Source organism: Equus asinus, chromosome 2, assembly GCF_041296235.1.
Source record: "Equus asinus isolate D_3611 breed Donkey chromosome 2, EquAss-T2T_v2, whole genome shotgun sequence".
NCBI lineage: Eukaryota > Metazoa > Chordata > Mammalia > Perissodactyla > Equidae > Equus > Equus asinus.
Genome location: NC_091791.1, coordinates 26838855 through 26858610, shown reverse-complemented (window position 1 = coordinate 26858610; position 19756 = coordinate 26838855). Strand labels below are relative to the sequence as shown.

The 19756-nt window shown below is 50.5% G+C and overlaps 2 protein-coding genes across 7 annotated transcripts in view; one reads left to right on the top strand and one right to left on the bottom strand.

The window, feature by feature from the left end:
• The window catches only part of NEURL1 (neuralized E3 ubiquitin protein ligase 1), an 85411-nt gene extending 79469 nt beyond the window's left edge, over positions 1–5942 (top strand). For all 3 annotated transcript variants that reach the window (XM_014829110.3, XM_014829112.3, XM_070483812.1), the window contains exon 6: positions 1–5942. In XM_014829110.3, the coding sequence (XP_014684596.1) occupies positions 1–239 (239 nt within the window). In that variant the 3' untranslated portion in view covers positions 240–5942.
• SH3PXD2A (SH3 and PX domains 2A) overlaps positions 3538–19756 on the bottom strand; it is a 245523-nt gene continuing 229304 nt past the window's right edge. For all 4 annotated transcript variants that reach the window (XM_044751533.2, XM_044751534.2, XM_070483796.1 and 1 more), the window contains 2 exons: positions 17842–17961; positions 3538–13134 (listed from right to left, as the gene is read on the bottom strand). In XM_044751533.2, coding sequence (XP_044607468.1) covers positions 11176–13134; positions 17842–17961 — 2079 coding nt within the window. In that variant the 3' untranslated portion in view covers positions 3538–11175. The remainder of the gene's footprint in view (positions 13135–17841; positions 17962–19756) is intronic.

Genomic DNA, 19756 nt, shown 5'->3' with positions numbered 1-19756 from the left:
GGACGGCCCCCAACTCACCGGTGAGCCTGCCAGAGTCACCAGTGACCCCAGGCACGGGCCAGTGGAGTGATGAGTGCACAATTTGCTATGAGCACGCGGTGGACACGGTCATCTACACATGTGGCCACATGTGCCTCTGCTACGCCTGTGGTCTACGCCTCAAGAAGGCCTTGCACGCCTGCTGCCCCATCTGCCGCCGCCCCATCAAGGACATCATCAAGACCTACCGCAGCTCCTAGCCCGCTGCGGTGCCCCACCCCGCACACCCACCTCCTCAGACTGCGGCCCAGCTCCAGCTGAGGGGCAAGCCAACAGGGACCCTTCTCTTTTTCCTCATTTTGGAAACTCTTTTCTCTTCTCATTAAACATGGGAAACTGAGGCCCCTGAAGGTTTGGGGAGAAAGGAGATATCTGGCAGGGAGGTGGGAGCAGAAGCAGATCCCCTGGCAGAGGGGAGGGGAGGAGTCCATGTTCTCCCTGTCTTTCCCTTCTCTGCACCCAGCTCTTCCCTGCATGCTGAGGGGCTAAACTGGGGTCTCAGTCTGTCCTAATCCTCCCCAATCTGGGGCAGATTTCTCGGAGGTCCCTCTAGCCTGTGTGGCGCCTCTGTGAGAATTAGAAAACATGTCCGTTCCTCTGGGCAGATGTGGCCCTGAGCCAGGGCATGTGGCTTGGCTAGTGGAGTATGGACTGGACTTCAGCCTCCGTTTGCTTCCTCAGCCAGCTTCCCTTGAGCAGTGTACAACCTGCTCAACAGCAGCCCTGGGCAGGCAGCCCCTGAGCTGCTGCCTTACTCTCTGACCTATACACACCTCTTTCCTCTCTTCCCTGCCCCTTGGGCCTGGCAGCCAGGGGTAAGGCCAGTGGATACCTCTCACCCCGGGCAGGTGCAGCCTCTATGCCATGTCCTTTTCTACTCGCCCAGGGTGGGTGGCCTGAGAGGCCATAGGAGGTTCCAGGTTCTGGATCCCCGGCCCCATGCCCTAGCTGAGATGCCGAGGGCTCCTTCCTGGCCGTAGCCTTTCTGCCCCGTTCATCTCGCTGGCTGCTGCTGCCCGGGACGGCCTCTTGTTGTGGGCTGGAGAGCGGGCCTGTCTTCTTTCAGTCTCTAAGAACAGGTGCACGTCTCCTCTCTGTGCCCTGTCCTCCCGCATCTCAGTGCTGTCCTGGGCGTGGCTGATGCTTAGAGAGGCTGTAGTGTTCCCAGGAGAGGCCAGAGCCCTGGGTTGGGGGTTTCCCTGGGGTAAGACCAGCCTTTTTCCTTATTTTAATTTATTTATTTATTTGGTTTGTGGGGTTTTTTTGGGGGGGGGTGAGCTCCCATCTCCTGGGCGCCCAGAAATGCTGCCCTGGCGTGCAGGGTGCCTGGTGAGGGGCCGGCAGAGGTAGTCCTCACTCAGAATCTTCCATAGACTCCAGCCCAAAAGTCCATGGCCAGCCCTGCCTATCATGAATTAGAAGTCCATAAAAAGGGGCTGAGTTGGGAGGCCTCCTGGCAAACTGTGTCCATTTTGCAGAGCAGCAAACTGAGTCTCCTCAAGGCCCCGGGGCTGGTGGATCACCCAGAGCCGCAAAGTGCCCTTCCTCCCTGGGCGGAGCAGGGTTATCATCCTTGGCTCAAACAGCTAGCAGGCCCAGGAGTTCCCCTCCGCAAGGACATGAGTTCTAGGAGGGCCAAGGAGGGGCCCAGCTTGGGCAGGAACAGGGCTGGGGGCCTGCTCTTAGGAAAGGCCCTTCACCTGCGGGAAAGATGGGGAGGGCTGGCTTCCAGCACGTCTGGGTTCTTCCTGGTGTTGGGTGAGGGACTGCCCCCCATCTGCTCTTGGGTTACAGTCGTCTCAGCCCTGCCCACCCTGTCCTGATTGGCCTCGGGCTGGAGCCAGCTGTCTGAGGCTTGGCCTGGTGTCCCCCGAGCCTCCCAGCCCTCTGCCCCCTCAGATGGCTTGTGTCCATCAGTCTGCTGCTCCCTGTGGCCAGCAGAGCATGGGAGTCTAGACCTGGCCACTGACCGGTTATGTGGCCCTGGCCGGGTCACAGCCCCTCTGAGCCTCAGCTGCCGCCTCTGTAAGATGTCTGTGTGGGGAGGGGCAGACTTTCTGTGTGACGCTTGGGCTTTCTTTGGTGAGGGCTGCTATGGGGTGGGGTGGTGGGACAGCACTGTGGGTCAGGAGCCAGGCTGGGCCTCGGTCTGCCCCTGCCTTGCGGTGGGCCTTTGGGAAGTCATGATTCCCCAGTCACTGACCCCGGAGACCCCTTCTGTGGGGGTGGGATGGGGTGGGGCGGGTGGCAGCCCCATCCAGTCAGGGGTCCCATCTCAGAGGAGGAAAGGTGTGAAGTGCAGGGGCTGTGTGGCTGGAGGGTCCGGAAGAGGAAGCCATCTGTTCCATTGTCTCTGTTAGTGTGGGAGTAGTTGCTGCCTCCTTTGTGAACTTGGGTCGCTGTGATTGTGAATAAAGGTGATTTCGTACCAGCCTGAGGGCTGTGCTGTGCAGTGAGGAGGGTGTGCTGTGTGTGTGGGGGGGTGCGGTGTGTGTGGGGGGGTGGAGTGTCAGGTCTCCTGGACACGGAGGGGAGTCAGCAATCAGGGAAGACTCCCTGGATTGGGGCTGGAGCATGACGTGGGGCTTGGACAGCAGGGGCTGGAATGCCAGGTGAGCCTTGTTGTAAGATGAAAGATGGCCTCAGCTCCCTGGGTCCGTGAGGAGCAGCGTTTGTTGGGGCAGGAGCAGCAGGGGTCCATGAGGCCTGCTCAGCTTCCCTTGTGGTGTGGCTGCGCCACCTAGGGGCTAATGAGAGGATGACAGGTCCTCCACTCAGGTCAACAGGGACGGTGCTGAGCTCCCCAGGAGGAGGGCCTCCCCATCCCTCACCCCAGGCCTAGACCCCTGCCTCTGGCTGGGAACTCAGCTGCTCTCCCACTGGTGAGTGCAGACGCCTATACCAAATGGGTGGCACAGCTGGGCAGAAAAGGGAGGCCTCTGGCCAGAGACCTTTAGAGAAACTTTCTAGATGTGCTGAGTACATCTGGCTGGCCGCAGAAGCTGGGGGTGGCAGAGGGGGCTGGGCACAAAGCCGGAATCGGGCTCATTTGACGGGCCGGCCTCAGAAGCACACAGGATGCCTGCCCTCTCTCCTGGGAGCATGCTCCGGCTGCCAGTCTCTGCCTGGCCTTGAACAGCCATGGGCTGCTTCCTACATCAGGACCGCCCAGCATTGCTTACTGGACTCCAGCAGAAGTTGGGGAGGGTCAGGCACTCCAAGCTGAAGGGCCAGCTAGGCCTGCTGCATGTATGCCTTTGGCCCCAAGATCTGCCTCTCTCTCTCAACTGCCCAGAAAGCCTCCCTAAGGTGGGGTGGGGGTTGGGGGGGGAACTTCAGCATGATTTTCACCAACCGTGGGGGGAACTTACCTGTCCCCCTCCTCCCTCCATGTCCTCACAGGGCCCCGACCCTGCAGTTCACGCTGCCTTTGGGATAATGTGGCTTTTGCCATTCAGCTGGATGGGTTTTCTGGTGGCAGGGAGAATCAAGAGGTGATTGTGTTCAGTTAAAAAGGCCAAAAACTTTATTTAGTTTTTAGGGAAATACAAGATGCATGTAAACATAAACAAAATACAAAACAAAACAACCCAAATCTTACAGTCTAGAAGCATGCCAAGACAGAGTATCTGCTGCAGACCACAGAGTCCCGTCAAAATGATGAAGGATACCTGGGAAGTGGCAGGCCAAGGGGTGGGTCCCTTCCCCAAGGACGCTGCATTTTTGTGATGAAAACAATGAAAAAAAAACCCCACCCACTATTAAAAATAGAAACATGAAGATAGTTTAGCACCACCATTGATCCTGGAAATTTGTTAGCACTCAAATTGACTACACTGAATTCAATGTCCTTTTCGTCTGTTTCTCTGCTGAGGAGGGAAGAAGGAACAACCTGCTGACCCCACAGAGCCCACTAGGAGCTGGGAGGCGTTGAATGGACACCATGAGGAACTCCCCAAAGTTCTGGAACCCCAGAGACATCCAGCAGTTCCCATGCAAGCATGCAGTCCACAAACCCACACTTCAGGGACCTGCCACTCACATTGGCCTCTGCCAAGTCACCTTCCTGCAGGCCCCTCGGTAACCGGCAGTGAAACCCTTTCCCAATCTGTCCTGGATTTAAAGAAAACCTGTTGCAGAGAATAAGCTGCAGGTTCAAGAATGGTGGCTCTGTTTACCCCCCACTGAAATAAACACTTTTAGGAGCAGTGCGCCTTGGTCACAGGCCACTCGAAAGGAAAGGGCATATGCACAGACGGGTGTGCGCTGCACCTCGTCTTCTAAGTAACACCAGCGAGGCGGGCTCCACAAACTGAACCACCACAGGTATCAGGAGAGAGACTCGAGGATAACTGGTGTCAACAGGACAAATGAAGCTGCCTTCCTCCCGGATATGCTTGGTGGTATCTAGACCCCAAGGTTCCAGTTTGGGGGTGGTGGGTCCTCGCTGCATGATCCATTATGGTGAGTGGTCTCTAACTGATTCAAGCAATTTGAGAAGTTAGCTCTGGATTGGATAAAGGGAGGTGGGCAAAACCAGCTGGGAACCTGGGAGATGGATGAATGTTCTGGAGCCAGGGCCTCCAAACTCTAAGATCTGCTTGTTGTTGGCAACTTTCCTTCTCTACTAAGTCCATCAGTGACCAGTAAGAACCTGCTGGGGACCCAGCTTGTGGCCCAGCAAGTAGTTGTTTCCTCAGGCTAGCTGCTTCTATGGCCAAATCTTGGGGCTTTTCCAACCTGCTCTGGCTGGACCCTTTGGTGTTGAATCACTGAATTCCCTCCCCACCTGCTCTCTTCCTGAAACAATCAGAATTGACTTCTTCCTTCTTTCTAATAAAGACATAACTCGACTCCAGACCCTCTCAGGCTTCTCACACTTTTCCCTTTCTGCCTAGAGGACATCCTCTTCTGGAAGCTGCCTTCCCAGGGAAGGGACGGTAAGCCCCAGCCACCCGAAACATGCACACACTTCTCTCGCCGACATGCCTCTCGCTTGCCTCCAACATGCTCGACCCATCCCTTTGCTTTACGACAACAATTCTTCCTCCCTCTGTCTTGCCTCCTGAGGTCCAGCCGATTAGCCAGGATGGAACTGGGAGCAAAGGAGGGACCTTCAGTGCAGGGACTCATTCTCTAAGGCCACTAAGTTCTAGGACTGGGATGGGAGAGGGGGCTGATTGTCAAGGTCAAGTGCAAACTCAAGATTAAAAAAGGTAGGGCTGGGAAAAGGGGTAGTCCCAACCTTAGAGGCAGGCTGAGATCAAGGCCTTGGAACGCAGAGCTCTCTACCCAGTCTGTAAGCACCAGTGTGCCCAACTTCTGGCCGGGGGACAAAACAGGAGGGAAGCTAAATCAGTGGGGCTGTTTTTCCTAAAATGAGGAAGCTTTAGGTCACTGACCCCATCCTGTCACTGATGATAGAGCTTGAGAACCACAGAGGCTGCCCCCAAATGGGGATCATGATTTAGGAAGAAGCTCAGTAAAGAGGGAGCCCCCCACACTACTCCCATGCAGTGTTCAGTTGGGGCCTGCAATCCAGACCAGAGGGGCTGATGTGTCTGCACGTGGTCTGCAGAGCTCACCGGGAGCAAGTGCTCGCCCTGGCCGCCTGACCCACCCTCAGAAACACAAGACCTGAGGGCCAGCAGCTCTTTTATTCCATGAGGATTCCCAGTGATGACGTGCATGGCAGTGGGCCGCAGTCAGCCTGCTAGATAACACACCTGCAGGTGGTGACCCAATTTAACCACCTCAGCGCTTCCACACCCAGTGGCAGCTTTTTGACATCTTCATTTTGGAGCCCGGGACGGTGGCCTAGGCTGCTTCTGCTAGATCTGTTAATGCCAGTGTGAAGTTTCCAACTAAATACTTAATAAAATAATTACCAAAAAAAAAAAAAAGACACATTGCACTCTCCAGCCAGAATTACGTGTGAAAAACACACATACTTGCTGCCAGAAGCTGCGAGTCCCATGGGGCCTGCCCAATGCCAAGGACTTTTCAATGGAGACAGCTTGCCCGATATTTTTTTCCTCTAACCCCATGTTATTTAGTTCAAGTGGGAAATTACCAACACTCACACGTGGGTGCGTGTGCACATGCACACACACACACACACACGCATGCGTGAACACACACTTTCTCAACAACACACAGCCCTCAAAAAAGCGAGGGAATCTTAATTCTTTAGCGATGTGGAAAGTTCTCTTTCCAGAGAGCTCTGCATCGAGATTCTCAAAGATTGGACACATAGATGTATTCGCTCCAGGGAGAGACACCCACACATGGGGGCACTTAGATCCGTACTGGGACAGAAACTCACCGCACGGGGGGTTGGAGCAGCAAGCGTACAGTACTGGAAGAGGGGACGAGCCCATGAGCACGTCCTGCAGCCCTGAGGGGCAGAGCTCCACGGGCTCGGACCAGGGACTCCCCACCTGCCGCTTTCTCTACTGGCGCCATGTCCGGAGGAGGCCAGCTTGTACCTGCTGTGGGAAGTTCTGTCTGCAGAGAGCTGAGGAGGCCCCTCAGACACTTCTCTGAGACCCTCTGGGGACTGTGGGGGGTTGAGCAGAAGACAGGGCTCCCTCCTCAGGCTGGTCATTGAGATGAATGGGTGGTCCAGGCTCAGCACCAGGCCCAGCTGCAGGCTTGTGGGAATCGGTGTCTCACTGGGGTACGCAGGGCTCAAGGCACCCACATCCCCCAAAAAGGATTTGGTTCTATCTAGGGTTCCTGCCCATAAACTGAACTGAGGTTACACAGTTTTAGAAAGACTCAAACATACATCAAAAAGCTCATGGCCCACACATCAGGAGACTGGGGTGAGAGGGGGCTGCTGGGAGTGATTTTTAGGACAGGTATTTCTGAGCAACCGGCTGAAAAACAATGGAAATGAAAACAAGGAACGGTTTCTGGATGTCCTTGCTCCGCTCCGAGGGCTGGGGCACCAGGAAGTCAGGCACCCCATGTCACTTCCCTGAACCCCTTTCTTCTGGGTGGACAAGACTCAACAGAAGAAGGGGCTGCCCTTTGGCGGGGACCCCTGCCATCTTGCCAGGGAAGGGGGAGGGGCAGGAGGGGTAAAAGATGAACCCAGGAAGTCACCTGGCAGCTCCACACGGGGCCACTGGGTCTCCCGCGACTATCCCAACCAGCCCTGGCATCCCTCTTGATAATATTGCACTTTTCCTGTCTCTCAGATTGTTTTCATTTTCGATTGAGAATGCAAAGTATTTGGAGGGAATAGGGGAAGTGAGTAACCTTAAAGAAATAATATATTAGTTAAATACAAAAACAGGAAAAGTAGGGGTACTTTTTTTTCCCTTAAAAACAAAATGAACTACCAAACCAAGGTCTAAACTTAAATAATCCTACACCTACTCTGCAAATACTAGTAATATGAAAATAATGCTTCACCAAAATTCCCTTGTCTTTTTTCCTTAGATGATAAAAGTAGTAACATGCCTTGCTGAGGAAAGCAATGGATATAAATGCCAGTAAAATATGCTGCTCTAACATCTGAATGTGATTAAAACAATTCTATATAATGCCGTCGTCAAGATGGAGAATCGAAGAGGAAGAAAGAGAAGCCCGTGAGGCCAGGCTGGGGGTGGATGGGGCTGAGGCCTGGCAAGGCAGGGCCCAGCCACAGCCAGGGGCAGATGGCACACCTGCTGTTCAGGGGTGCCCCTTCCAACTCCTTGCTGCCTCCAGGATCCCTCGGCCTAATGGGAACAGCATGGTGGGGCCAGGGAGCCTGGCCAGGCCTGCTGTTACAAAGTGGGAGAGAGATGAAGACATTTTTTTCCCTCGTAATAAAAGAAAAAAGTCTTTAAACTGAAAGAAAAAGCACCAAATGATGCATCTTCGGGCATTATATAAACCTCAATAATGACCTCAGAAGGGCTCATTATGATTAAAGTTGCAGTATACAGCAATACAATGTCAATTCACATTTTCAATCGCGACTAATGGAAAACTAGGTTTGGACACTGCTGAGATTTCATTTTTCTTTTTCCTTTTTTAGTCCAATCTGGTTTTCCTCCAGATGGGTCAGAGCCTCAGGCCCCTCCCTCCTCCACCTGCTGCCGGCAGTACCCTCCAACATCACAAAGCAGCTCAGTAGCTCTAAGGAAAAGCCCTCTGGCCCTGGGTAGGGCTAGGAGTCCAGGGGCACAAGGCCTGGCACCCCCTGGCCGTGTCTGAGAGGGACTGGCATGCACCCTTCTTGCTTCAAGTATTAATATTCTCTTTGGGTTTGCAGGGTTTGTGCTGTGCTGTGAGTTAGGGGTGATGGTGAGGGGCGAGGGGCGAAGATGAGGCATGGCAATCCCTGTTCACTGCCCAAATCTACCTGCTGTCACCAGGTGGCAGCATTCTCCACTTTTCCTGGATGCCTGAGCAACTCCCAGCCATCCTTAGGGCTGGATGTCACAATGTAAACATGATGACCACACAATAAACTATAACGGGGTTGGGGAGGAGCGCAAGGACTGACGCAGTGGGGAGGTCTGCCGTTAACCAGCTGTGTGATTTTTGGAGTCATTTCCCGTCCTTGGGCTGCAGAACAGGAGGGGATGGGACGGAGCGACCTTTGAGGTCACTTTTAATGACTATCACTTAGAGCTCTGGGATCAAGGAGGGAGGGTCCTTAAGGGGCTGGGAGAACGTGGGGCTCGCGGGTGGTGGAGAGCCCAGGGGGCAGTGCAGACAGTGAGGAAGGGCAGGGAAAGGCAGGCTCTGGGGAGCACTGTGGTCCAGTCCAACTGAGATGCTCTGTGCTTGGCAGATGCGTCCTGCACTCCTTGCTGGCCGGGCTGGCACGTTGCTGATTGAACTGGCTCAGTGCAGACAATTGAGGAGTGAGGCCCCTGGGGCCCTCCCCCTGGAAGATAGCTATGTGGAAGGTCCTTTAACCTGACAGTCACTCTACTTTTAAATTTTATTTTAAATAATCATAAATTACTTTTTTTTCTTTTAATAAATATGTGCTGCTTAAAAATGAGAAAAGTATATACTGCATCTTTAAGTAATGCACTTTGCTCTCTGGGTTTCTTTCCATTCCACCTTATTAAAGTGCATTAATTAAAAAATAATGAACCACTTCTTTATCATTATTGTTCAAATAAGTCCAAATAACATTAATATGAAGACACTAATCCACTACCATTAGTACTGCAATCTAGCAGAGTAACTCACCATCCTGCTCTATTTAATACTGTCCAGCAGAAGAAAATAACTAATTTCAATTTTAAACAAACTTACAAAAAAAAACACAAAAGGAAACAAAATCTCACCACAGCCCTTCAACAAAGAACACGCGCAGTCTGTGATAGCTGCCAGACATCAGTGTACGGCGAGGGAGGAGGGCTGGGGGCGACACCCAGGCAAGGCCGCAGGGGCGGGGGGGAGGGGGATACTGCAGCATGAGATGCTGGCTCCCATGCTGATCTTCAGGCAGCATATACTGCCCGGGTAGGGGGCAGGGTGGGATGGGGGTGGGGAGGCCTTTCCTCCTTGGTAGAAAACACCAACCCTCAGTCCAGGATTCTGACAGCTGAATCGGTGGCTGTGAAGCCCGATCTGTCCGAAATCAAAGGCACGTGTGGAAATCCACTCCCAGCAAAGGGTGAGTCCTTGGGGAAGCCGCTTCAGCTTCTGGAGGGTCCCCTCTGAAACGTCAACGATTCAAAGACACAGCCCAAAACTGACAGGGACTTTATTCTCGCTCCTCTCTTCGTGGCGGCACTGCCCCTCAGGAAGACCAGATTAGCTCCTGGCCTGGGGATGCCCCATCTTCTTGGGCACCTATGTCATTGCTTGCAGCCCAGCGGGCGGCTGGTGGTGTTTGTCCAGCCGGGGTCTCCTCAGCCCAGGGTGGGGCTATGGCTGCTTCTCTGTAGTACACACGTAAGGCTTCTGGTCCTGCCCAGGCGGGAGAATGCACACGGGATGGCCCTCACCCAGCAGCCTGGGAACTGCCTTCTCTCCTCCCTCCCGGGGAGGGTCCTGCCCCACTGAGGTTGGGCAAGAACTAGATGAGCATTGTCTCTGCTTTTCCGGGTCTGGGACCCCCGCCCCCGAGCCCTCCAGCAAGCGCTGTGCTCAGGTACTGTCCACACAGTGGAAACCAAATAAAGCGACTTTGGCTTGTGAAGGGGAAGAATGTGAAACACAGACGAAACCACCTCCCCACGAGCAGAGGACAGAAAAGCCCCGTCCACTACCCATCCATCCTGCTCCTGTAAGGCTGACCGCCTTTAGGCCCCCAAACAACCCCTAAAATAAGACCAAAACCCAAGGCCCAACAGAGAAGCCCCAAACCAATAAACCTCTCCCAAAACATGCAAAGGAACCGCCCACCCAGAAATATCCAAAATAAAGTCTGTGCAGACTGTGAGGAGACCCACAGCTTCGCCCACCCTCTCTGTAAACTCTGGGCGGGTGGTCCTGCGGGCAGCGCGGGCTTTCTCCTCAAGGCCAGGGGCAGTGGCAGCTAAGAAAGGTGGTCCTTGCTCGCACTTGAGCAACTACTTTTTCTTCAACTAACAGACACTGACAGCGGGCTGGTCCACGGACAGGCTGAGCTCACGGGAGATGCCTCGAAGCCCCAGAGCTGGTGGCATCTTCTACCACACCCAGCTGTGGTGGGTGGTGGCAATCCCTGGGAAACCAGCACCATCCACAAATACAGATTAGGACAATCTAAGGGCTACCTCCACTGGTAAGATGCCAGCAACTGAAACTGGGCTGGGCAGGGAAAGGGCAGAGGCGGCCCCTACAATCACATCTTTTCCAGACTTGCAGCCAAGGCACCATTGGGGTTTCCCAGGTGGCCTGTCCCAAATGGTGCCAAGTCCATCAGCAAAGTCACCAAGGTGCACACATGGGGTTCAGCTTTCTCACCGCTGATCTCAGGCCCATGGCTCCCCTGCCCATTCCCATCCCTGCTCAATGTGGGCCCACCAGGCCCTACCTTCCAGCTGAGGGACAGCCTGGAGGGGGGCATCTTTGAGGTCACACATTCTGCAGGGTTTAATGCTGTCCTCCCCCCACCCCCTCCTATTTCCCTTTCCCTTTTGTCTTCACCTCACTGCTCATCCACACTGAGTCTGGGAGGACCATGCCCCGTTAGTTCTTTTTCTCCAGGTAGTTGGAGGGCACCCAGCCTTTGAAGGGCTTCACCCCATCCAGGATCTGGCAGTACCACCAGCCATTGGGGTTCCTCTCCAGGACCTCCATGGACACGCCCTCCTGGAAGCCTGCTGTCTCCTCATCCCCCTCGTAGTCTGCAATCGAGACATATACATCTTTGAGGTTGTTGTGGATGAACTGGGACTTCTCGATGGGCTTGGGACGCACAGGGGACACGGGGATGCTGTTGCGCTGGGTGGGCAGCAGAGGTGCATCTGAGCCCTGGCTGGTGGCCCGTTCGGCCAGGCGGCCCTTGGCCTCTGCAGCAGCTGAGTGGGCAGTGCTGAAGGAGGAGTTCCGGCGGACACCTCGGAGGCCATCAGTGGCCGTGAGCGACTCGTTCCTCCGCAGGGCGCACGACAGGTTGTTGTCCTTGGGTGGCGGGGACACAAACACGGACTGGGGCCTCACCGCCACCTGCCGCACGCCATTCCTCATCTTCACCACCCCAGCACCTGAGGTCTTACTGAAGCCCCCAGGAGGCTTGGAGGGGATGGGCGGCGTGGCCCTCTTGTTCTGGTTGACAGTGTTCAGTGCTTGGACTCGCTTCTCAATCTTTTCCAGGCTGTCTGATTTGCCCTCGTTCTGCTTGTTCTTGGTGGTTACTGCGTCTGGCTCCTTGCCAGACAGGTCAGGTTGCTCGTTCTCGCCGAGCACCAAATAGTGGGAGGGGGCCCAGCCCTCCAGCTCTCCAAACCTCACGTACCACCAGCCGCTTTCCAGCTTTTCAAGCACCTGTACCTCCACGCCGGCGGGGAAGCTGATCTCTGAGTCCTGGACCTTCTGGTAGGCGCTACATGTCGTGTAGGAGGTGGCCTGCCCTTCCCGTCCTTTCTTGGTGGGTGTGGTGGCAGGGAGGGTGATGAGGTCGGCTGAGCTTCTCCTAGACCCCTCATTCGGACCCTCAAAGGCTGTCTGAGGGGGCAGCTCTGAATCCTCGCTCTTTGAGCCCTTGAGACCGCCCCGGAGTTGGCCTGTGGGTCTCAGCTGGCGCCGTAAAGTGCTGATGTCCATCTTCTCTTGACTCTGGGACTCTGCCCGGTTCAGGAACGGCTTGGGCCGGACCGACGGCTTGGCCCGGGCACAGGAGGTCAGCCCAGCCTTCAGGTCAGCGTCCTTCTTTGCCCCGACCTTGGGAGTGCCGCGGATGCCTGCGTCCGAGGCAGAACGGGGCTTCAGGTCACCACTGTTCTTGGACGAGGAGGAGGAGGAGGACGAAGAGGAGCAGGTGGTGTTGATGGTGATGGATGAGGAAAAGGAGGCTGAGGAGTGGTTCTTCCCCAATTCTGCCTGGGCGTTCTTCTCTGCCTTGAGCTTTAGGAGTGACGATGATTTGGGGGAGCCCGATTTTGGAGAGTTTTTCCTGGCAAGGGACAGCGGGGAGCTCCCTGGGGAGTCACTGTCCCGGGAGGAGCGTCTGACTGACAGGGCATCCTCTGCACACGGCCGGAAGCCCTCGTTCTCATAGATGGTCTCCTCTTCCAGGGCCACATCCTCTGAAGACCCACCCACCCTGAAGCGGGCCCGCTGCAGTGAGGAGGCGGGCGAGGGCCTGTGGGGCTGGGCAGGCCGCCTGTCCCCCGAGCCACTGTCCTCTGTGGGCTCCTCGCTCAGCTCTGGCTCTGAGTCGAAGCCAAAGGCAGGGATGTCATACTCAGGCTCCTCGTACTTGAGCTTTAGCGGGGAGTCCTGGCTCTCGTTAGTGCTCGCTGGAGCCTCCTCGGCCTCCTTGGGCTTGCTGGGGGGTGCCGGTGGGGGTACCTTGGGCCGGGTCAGTGTGCTTGTACGGCGGCTCAGGTTGGGCTTCTTGCGCTTATCGATGTATGACGCAGGGGCCCAGCCCTCCTTCTCACCGATCTGCACGTACCACCAGCCGCCTGAGTTCTTGTCGATGACCTGGGGGAAGGGGCGGGAAGAAAAGTGACTATATCAAATGCCAGAGGTGCCTGTGGTGTGGACGTGGCCAGAACCCGGGTCCCCAGTATCTTACTTGGGTCACCTGGACCACATTTTCCTAACAGTAGTACTTCCTAATGTGGGTTCTGTGGAATCCTGCCCCCAGATGCTCTTGGGACAGAAAATTCTGGGCAATGCCCCTCTGAGAGATGCACAGTGACAACCCGTTATCATAGGCTCTGAGTTCTGCAATTAAAACAACAAAAGTGGTTGGATTTTGTTTAACCCACTGTTCTCCAAACTCACTCAACCACAGAAACTCTTTGTTTTAAGACACTCCCATCACAAGCTCCTACAATATGCTTTGGGAAATGCTGCTGTGAGGGAAGCATTGTGGAACTGGGTGGAGACAGGGGTCCCAGTTTCTAGTCCTGGCTGTGGCATTTACTAGAGTTAGGCAAATTCTCATGCCTGTAGGTCTTGTTTCTGCACCTTTCCTGCCCACCCCTCAGGAACGCTGCCAGCAAGACATAAATGGGAAGCAAGATAGGTCTTTGACCAGCATGAATTAAAACCCTCAGCCTCAAAAAAGTCAGAAAATAATTCACAAAATGGCAATAAGTACATACCTATCAATCATTACTTTAAATGTAAATGAACTAAATTCTCCAATAAAAAGACAGAGTGGCTGAATGGATAAAAAATAACAAGATACATCTATATGCTGCCTACAAGAGACTAACTTCAGAAGTAAAGACATACACAGACTGTAAGTGAGGGGATGGAAAAAGATACTCCATGCAAATGGAAATGAAAAGAAAGGTGGTATAGGTATACTCATATCAGACAAAATAGACTTTAAAATAAAGATGGTAATAAAAGATAAAGAGAGGCACTCCATAATGATAAAGGGGTCAATCTAGCCAGAAGATATAACATTTATAAATATATATATACCCAACATAGAAGCACCAAAATATATAAAACAAGTATTAACAGACCTAAAGGGAGAAATATATTGCAATACAATAATAGTAGGGGACTTTAACACCCTACTTACATCAATGGATAGATCATCCAAACAGAAAATCAATAAGGAAACATTGGCCTTTAATGACACATTAGACCAGATGGACTTATTTGATATATACAGAACATTCCATCCAAAAGCAACAGAAAACACATTCTTCTCAAGTGCATAGGGAACATTCTCCAGGATAGATCACATGTTAGGCCACAAAATAAGTCTTAATAAATTCAAGAAGACTGAAATAATATCTAGCCTCCCTTCTGACCACAATGCTACAAAACTAGAAATCAATTAGAAGAAGGAAACTGGAAAAACTACAAATATGTGGGATTAAACATGTTACTAAACAACTACTGGGGCATATAAGAAATCAAAGGAGAAATTAAAAAATACCTACAAACAAAAACAGAAATACAACATATCAAAATCTACAGGATGCAGAAAAAACAGTTCTAAGAAGGAAGTTCATAGCAATACAGGCCTACTTCAAGAAACAAGAGAAATCTCAAATAAACAATTTAACTTCACACCTAAAGGAACTAGAAAAAGATGAACAAACAAAGCGCAAAGTTAGTAGAAGGAAGGAAATAATAAAGATCAGAGTGAAAATAAATGACATAGAGACTAAAAAGACAATAGAAAAGACCAATGAAACCAAAAGCTGGTTCTTTGAAAAGATAAACAAAATTGACAAACCTTTAGCTGGACTCACCAAGAAAAAAAGAGGGCTCACATAAATAAAATTGGAAATGAAAGAGGAGAAGTTACAAATGATACTGCAGAAATATAAAGGATCATAAGAGACTACTATGAACAATTATACGCCAACAGGTTGGACAACCCAGAAGAAATGGATAAATTTCTAGAAGTTTATAATCTTCCAAGAATGAATCATGAAGAAATAGAAAATCTGAATAGACTGATTACTAGGAAGGAGACTGAATCAGTAATCAAAAACCACTCAAAAAACAAAAGTTCAGGACCAGACTGCTTCACTGGTGAATTCTATCAAACATTCGGAGAAGATTTAATATCTATCCTTCTCTAACTCTTCCCAAAACATGAAGAGGAAGGAAAGCTTCCAAGCTCATTTTATGAGTCCAGCATTACCCTAATACCAAAACCAGACAAGGACATCACAAAAAAAGAAAACTACAGGCGAATATCACTGATGAACATAGAGGCAAAAATCCTCAACAAAATATTAACAAGCCGAATTTAACAATACATTAAAGGATCACACACCATGATCAAGTGGGATTTATTCCAGGGATGTAAGGATGGCTTAACATCTGCAAACCAACTGATGTGATACACCACGTTAACAAAATGAAAGATGAAAATCATACGATCATCTCAACAGATGCAGAGAAAGCATCTGACAAAACTCAACACCCATTTATGATAAGAACTCTTAACAAAGTGAGTACAGAAGGGATGTACCTCAACATAGTAAAGCACATACAGGACAAACCCACAGCTAACATATACTCAATGGTGAAAAGCTGAAAGCTTTTCTTCTAAGATTAGGAACAAGACAACAATGCCCACTCTTGCCACTTTTATTCAACATAGTATTGGAAGTCCTGGCCATAGAAATTAGGCCAGAAAAAGAAATAAAAGGCATCCAAATCAGAAAGGAAGAAGTAAAACCGTCACTATTTGCTAATGATATGATACTATATAAGGAAAACCCTGAACACTCCACCAAAAAACTGTTAGAATTAATAAATGAATTCAGTAAAGTTGCAGGATACAAAATCAATATACAAAAAACCTGTGGCATTTCTATACACTAATAACAAAATTTCAGAAAGAGAAATCAAGAAAACAATCCCATTTACAATTGCAACAAAAAGAAGAAAATACCTAGGAATAAATTCGACCAAGGAAATGAAAGACTTGTACATTGAAAACTATAAGGCCCTGATGAAAAAAAATGGAAAAGGACACACATAAATGGAAAGCTAATTTTGTGCTCATGGGTTGGAAGACTTAACATCGTTAAAATGTCCATACTACACAAAGCAATCTACGATTCAAGGATATTCCCAACAAAATTCCAATGACATTTTTCACAGAACTAGAACAAATAATTCTAAAATTTGTATGGAACCACAAAAGACCCCAAATTGCCAAAGCAATCTTGAGAAAGAAGAACACTGCTGGAGGTATCACGCTCCCTGATTTCAAACTATACTACAATGCTATAGCAATAAAAACCGTATTGATATGCTATTGGCATAAAAACAGACACAAAGATCAATGGAACAGAATTGAGAACCCAGAAATAAATCCACACACATATGGGCAATTAATTTATGATAAGAAGCCAAGAACATACAATGGAGAAAGGAGAGTCTCTTCAATAAATGGAGCTGGGAAAACCGGACAGCCACTTGCAAAAGACTGAAATGAGACCACTGCCTTGCACCATACACCATAATTAACTCAAAATAGATAAAGACTTGAATATAAGACCTGAACCCATTACATTCCTAGAAGAAAACACAGGTGGTAAGCTTCTTGACATAGGTATTAGTGATGTTTTTGTGGATCTGATTCCAAAGGCAAGAGAAACAAAAGCAAAAATAAACAAATGGGACTACATCAAACTAAAAAGCTCCTGCAGAGGAAAGGAAATCATCATCAAAACAAAAAGGCAACCTACTGAATGGGAGACTATATTTGCAAATCATATATCCGACAAGGAGTTAATATCCAAAATATATAAAGAACTCATACAACTCAACAACCACAAAATAAAACAACCTGATGAAAAAATGGGTAGAGGAACTAAATATGCATTTTTTTCAAAGAAGACATACAGATGGCCAACAGGCACATGAAAAGATGTTCCACATCACTAATTATTAGGGAAACAGAAATCAAAACCACAATGAGATATCACCTGACCCCTGACAGAACAGCTATTATCAAAAAGAAAGGAAATAACAAGTGTTGGCAAGGGTGTGAAGAAAAGGAAACTCCCATGCACTTTTAGTGAGAATGTAAATTGGTAGAGACACTATGGACAACAGTATGGAGGTTCCTCAAAAAACTAAGAGTAGAACTACGATATGATCCAGCTATTCCATTTTACCCGTTTATTGGAAGAATACAAAAACACTTATTTGAAAAGATATATACACCCCTATGTTCATCACAGCATTATTTATAATAGCCAAGATATGGAAATAACCTAAGTGTCCATCGACAGATGAATGGACAAAGAAGATATATTATGTGTATATACACACACACTGTATACAACAGAATACTACTCAGCCATAAAAAAGGATGAAATCTTGCCATTTTGTGACAACATGGATGGACCTTGAGGGTATTATGCTAGGTGAAATAAGTCAGAGAAAGACAAATATCATATGACTTCAGTCCTATGTGGAATCTAAAAAACAAAACAAACAAACAAACAAAACAAAACAAACTCATCGCTAGAGAACAGATTGGTGGTTACCAGAGGCGAAGGGAGTTAGGAGGTGGGCAAAGTGGGTGAAGGGGGTTAATAGTATGGTTTTCGGTGGTGATCACTTTGTAGTGTATACAGATGTCAAACTATAATGTTATAACACCTGAAACTTATATAATGTTACATACAAATTTTAACTCACCGAAACAAAAAAAAACAACCCTCAGCCTCACGGCTCAAAGCTCACCTCTGCCTTTTGTCCACCCCGGAAGCTGATCCCGTCAGAAATGCACGACTGGAATTCGGCTATGGTGTAGTACTCCACCTCAACAGAAGGGGGCTCTGGTGGCTTTGGCAGCTGGAACCCCTAAGCAGAGAAGGACTCAGTGAGCAAAACCCACTTGATCCGAAAGGTAATGGAGGTGAGTGTGGTGTTCACACCAGCTGGACAGCAGCTGACTTGAGGAAGCATCTATCACCTGAGTCTCAGGGTGTCTCCCCAAGAGATCACGCTCCTGACCAGGCTTTCTAAGAGCACCTGGGCTCTATCCGCGACTTGTCTGAGGTATCACAATGATCATTTGGTAACACCCGTTCATCTGTGGAGGCCCAGCGTTCAGATGCCTCAACAGCTAGGTCCCCAAATGGAAATTAAAAAGCAAAGAAATCATTGTAACAAAGCCTGTGCACACTGCCTCAAGGGAGCGGAGAGCCCCTCCTTAAGTCTAAGGGTGAAAGGCTGCAGGGGTGACATCTGGCTGCAGAGGCAGAGCCAGGGGGCATGGCCATCTCTGCGGGTGGGATGGGAATGTGAGGGGGTGCGGGGTTGGGTGAGAAAAGCCCTTGGTCGGTCATGACAACGATGCCAAACAGTCAGGCAAGCACTGAATAAAACTCGGGATCCTTGGCTCTGTGAGCAGGCTGGAACGTGCTGGAGAGCCTGGCACATCAATATCTAAGCATGACATTCAAGGACATTTAGAATTTGGCCACAGCCCATGACCTGTGAGCCTCATTCATCCATTTTACAAATGTTTGCTGTGCATCAACCAAGTGCCAGGCACTGGTCTAAGGCACTGGGCATCCAAGAGTGAGTCAAGAGCACAACCCCCTTGCCCTCAGGGAGTGGACGTTCTAGCATTGCTCGGTCTCTACCCCAGCCAAAATGGACTTCTTGCCTCCCCATCATGCCCAGTATGTCCCAGTATCATACAAAGGGGTTACAGCAAAACAATTAAAAAGAAAAGATGTATATGCGTGTGTGGGTGTTGGGGAGGGGAAGCAGCTGTGGTCTAACAGGGAGACCTCAAAAGACCTCTGCCTTACAGCTGGACACATGTGGACTCCAATCCCATCTCAGCAATTCACCAGCTGCGTGGCCCTGGGCGAGGCCCATGACCTCACTGAGCCACAGTTTCCTCATCTGTAAAATGGAAACCAATAACAGGGTCACTAAGAGGATTACTGAGATAATGTACATAACTTCCGGCCCAGCCAGAGCACAGGAAGAGCTCCATAAGGAGAAGCCGAAGCTGAACATTCCTCCTGAAACACCACCCTATTCCTCTGAGCCTTCTTTGTCCTTCAAGGCTCAGCATGTCCTAATCCCGCCAGTCACAGCTGAGCTGCCTGCGGTCAGAGGGAGCAAAGGTAGGAGGAAGCTGGTTTTGAGGGACTGGCTGTGATTCAGTCAACTTTCTGCCCTAGTGCCTGGCCCTGCAGCCACGCATGTGAGCAGATTCAGCCCAGGCCCCAGCCTGGCCTGGACCCCCGGCCAGGTGGGATTCAGCGGGGCCTAGCTGGAAAGAGCAGTCCTGCCTCAGCAAGCCTGCATCTGGAAGTGGGGAAGGAACTACCCCGTTCTTGCCAAAATCAAGTCTGCCTGAAAATAATCAGCTGGAGCTGAGAGCGATGGGAGGAAAGGAGAACTTGTTGCTTGGTCATGTAAAATGCAAGGGGAAAAGGAAATAGGAACTCTGCTGGGGCTGACGGCCAGGGTGAGGGCAGTCTCACCTCCAGGGGCCAAATCTTCAAAAATCCTGTTTACCGAAGGCCCTCTCTTCCAGGGACTGCTGCTCTCCCCTCTCGGGGGCAGATGCCACTGATCACAGTAATTCTTGCTGCTAAGCCCAGATGTGACTTCAGAAATCTTTTTCCACACA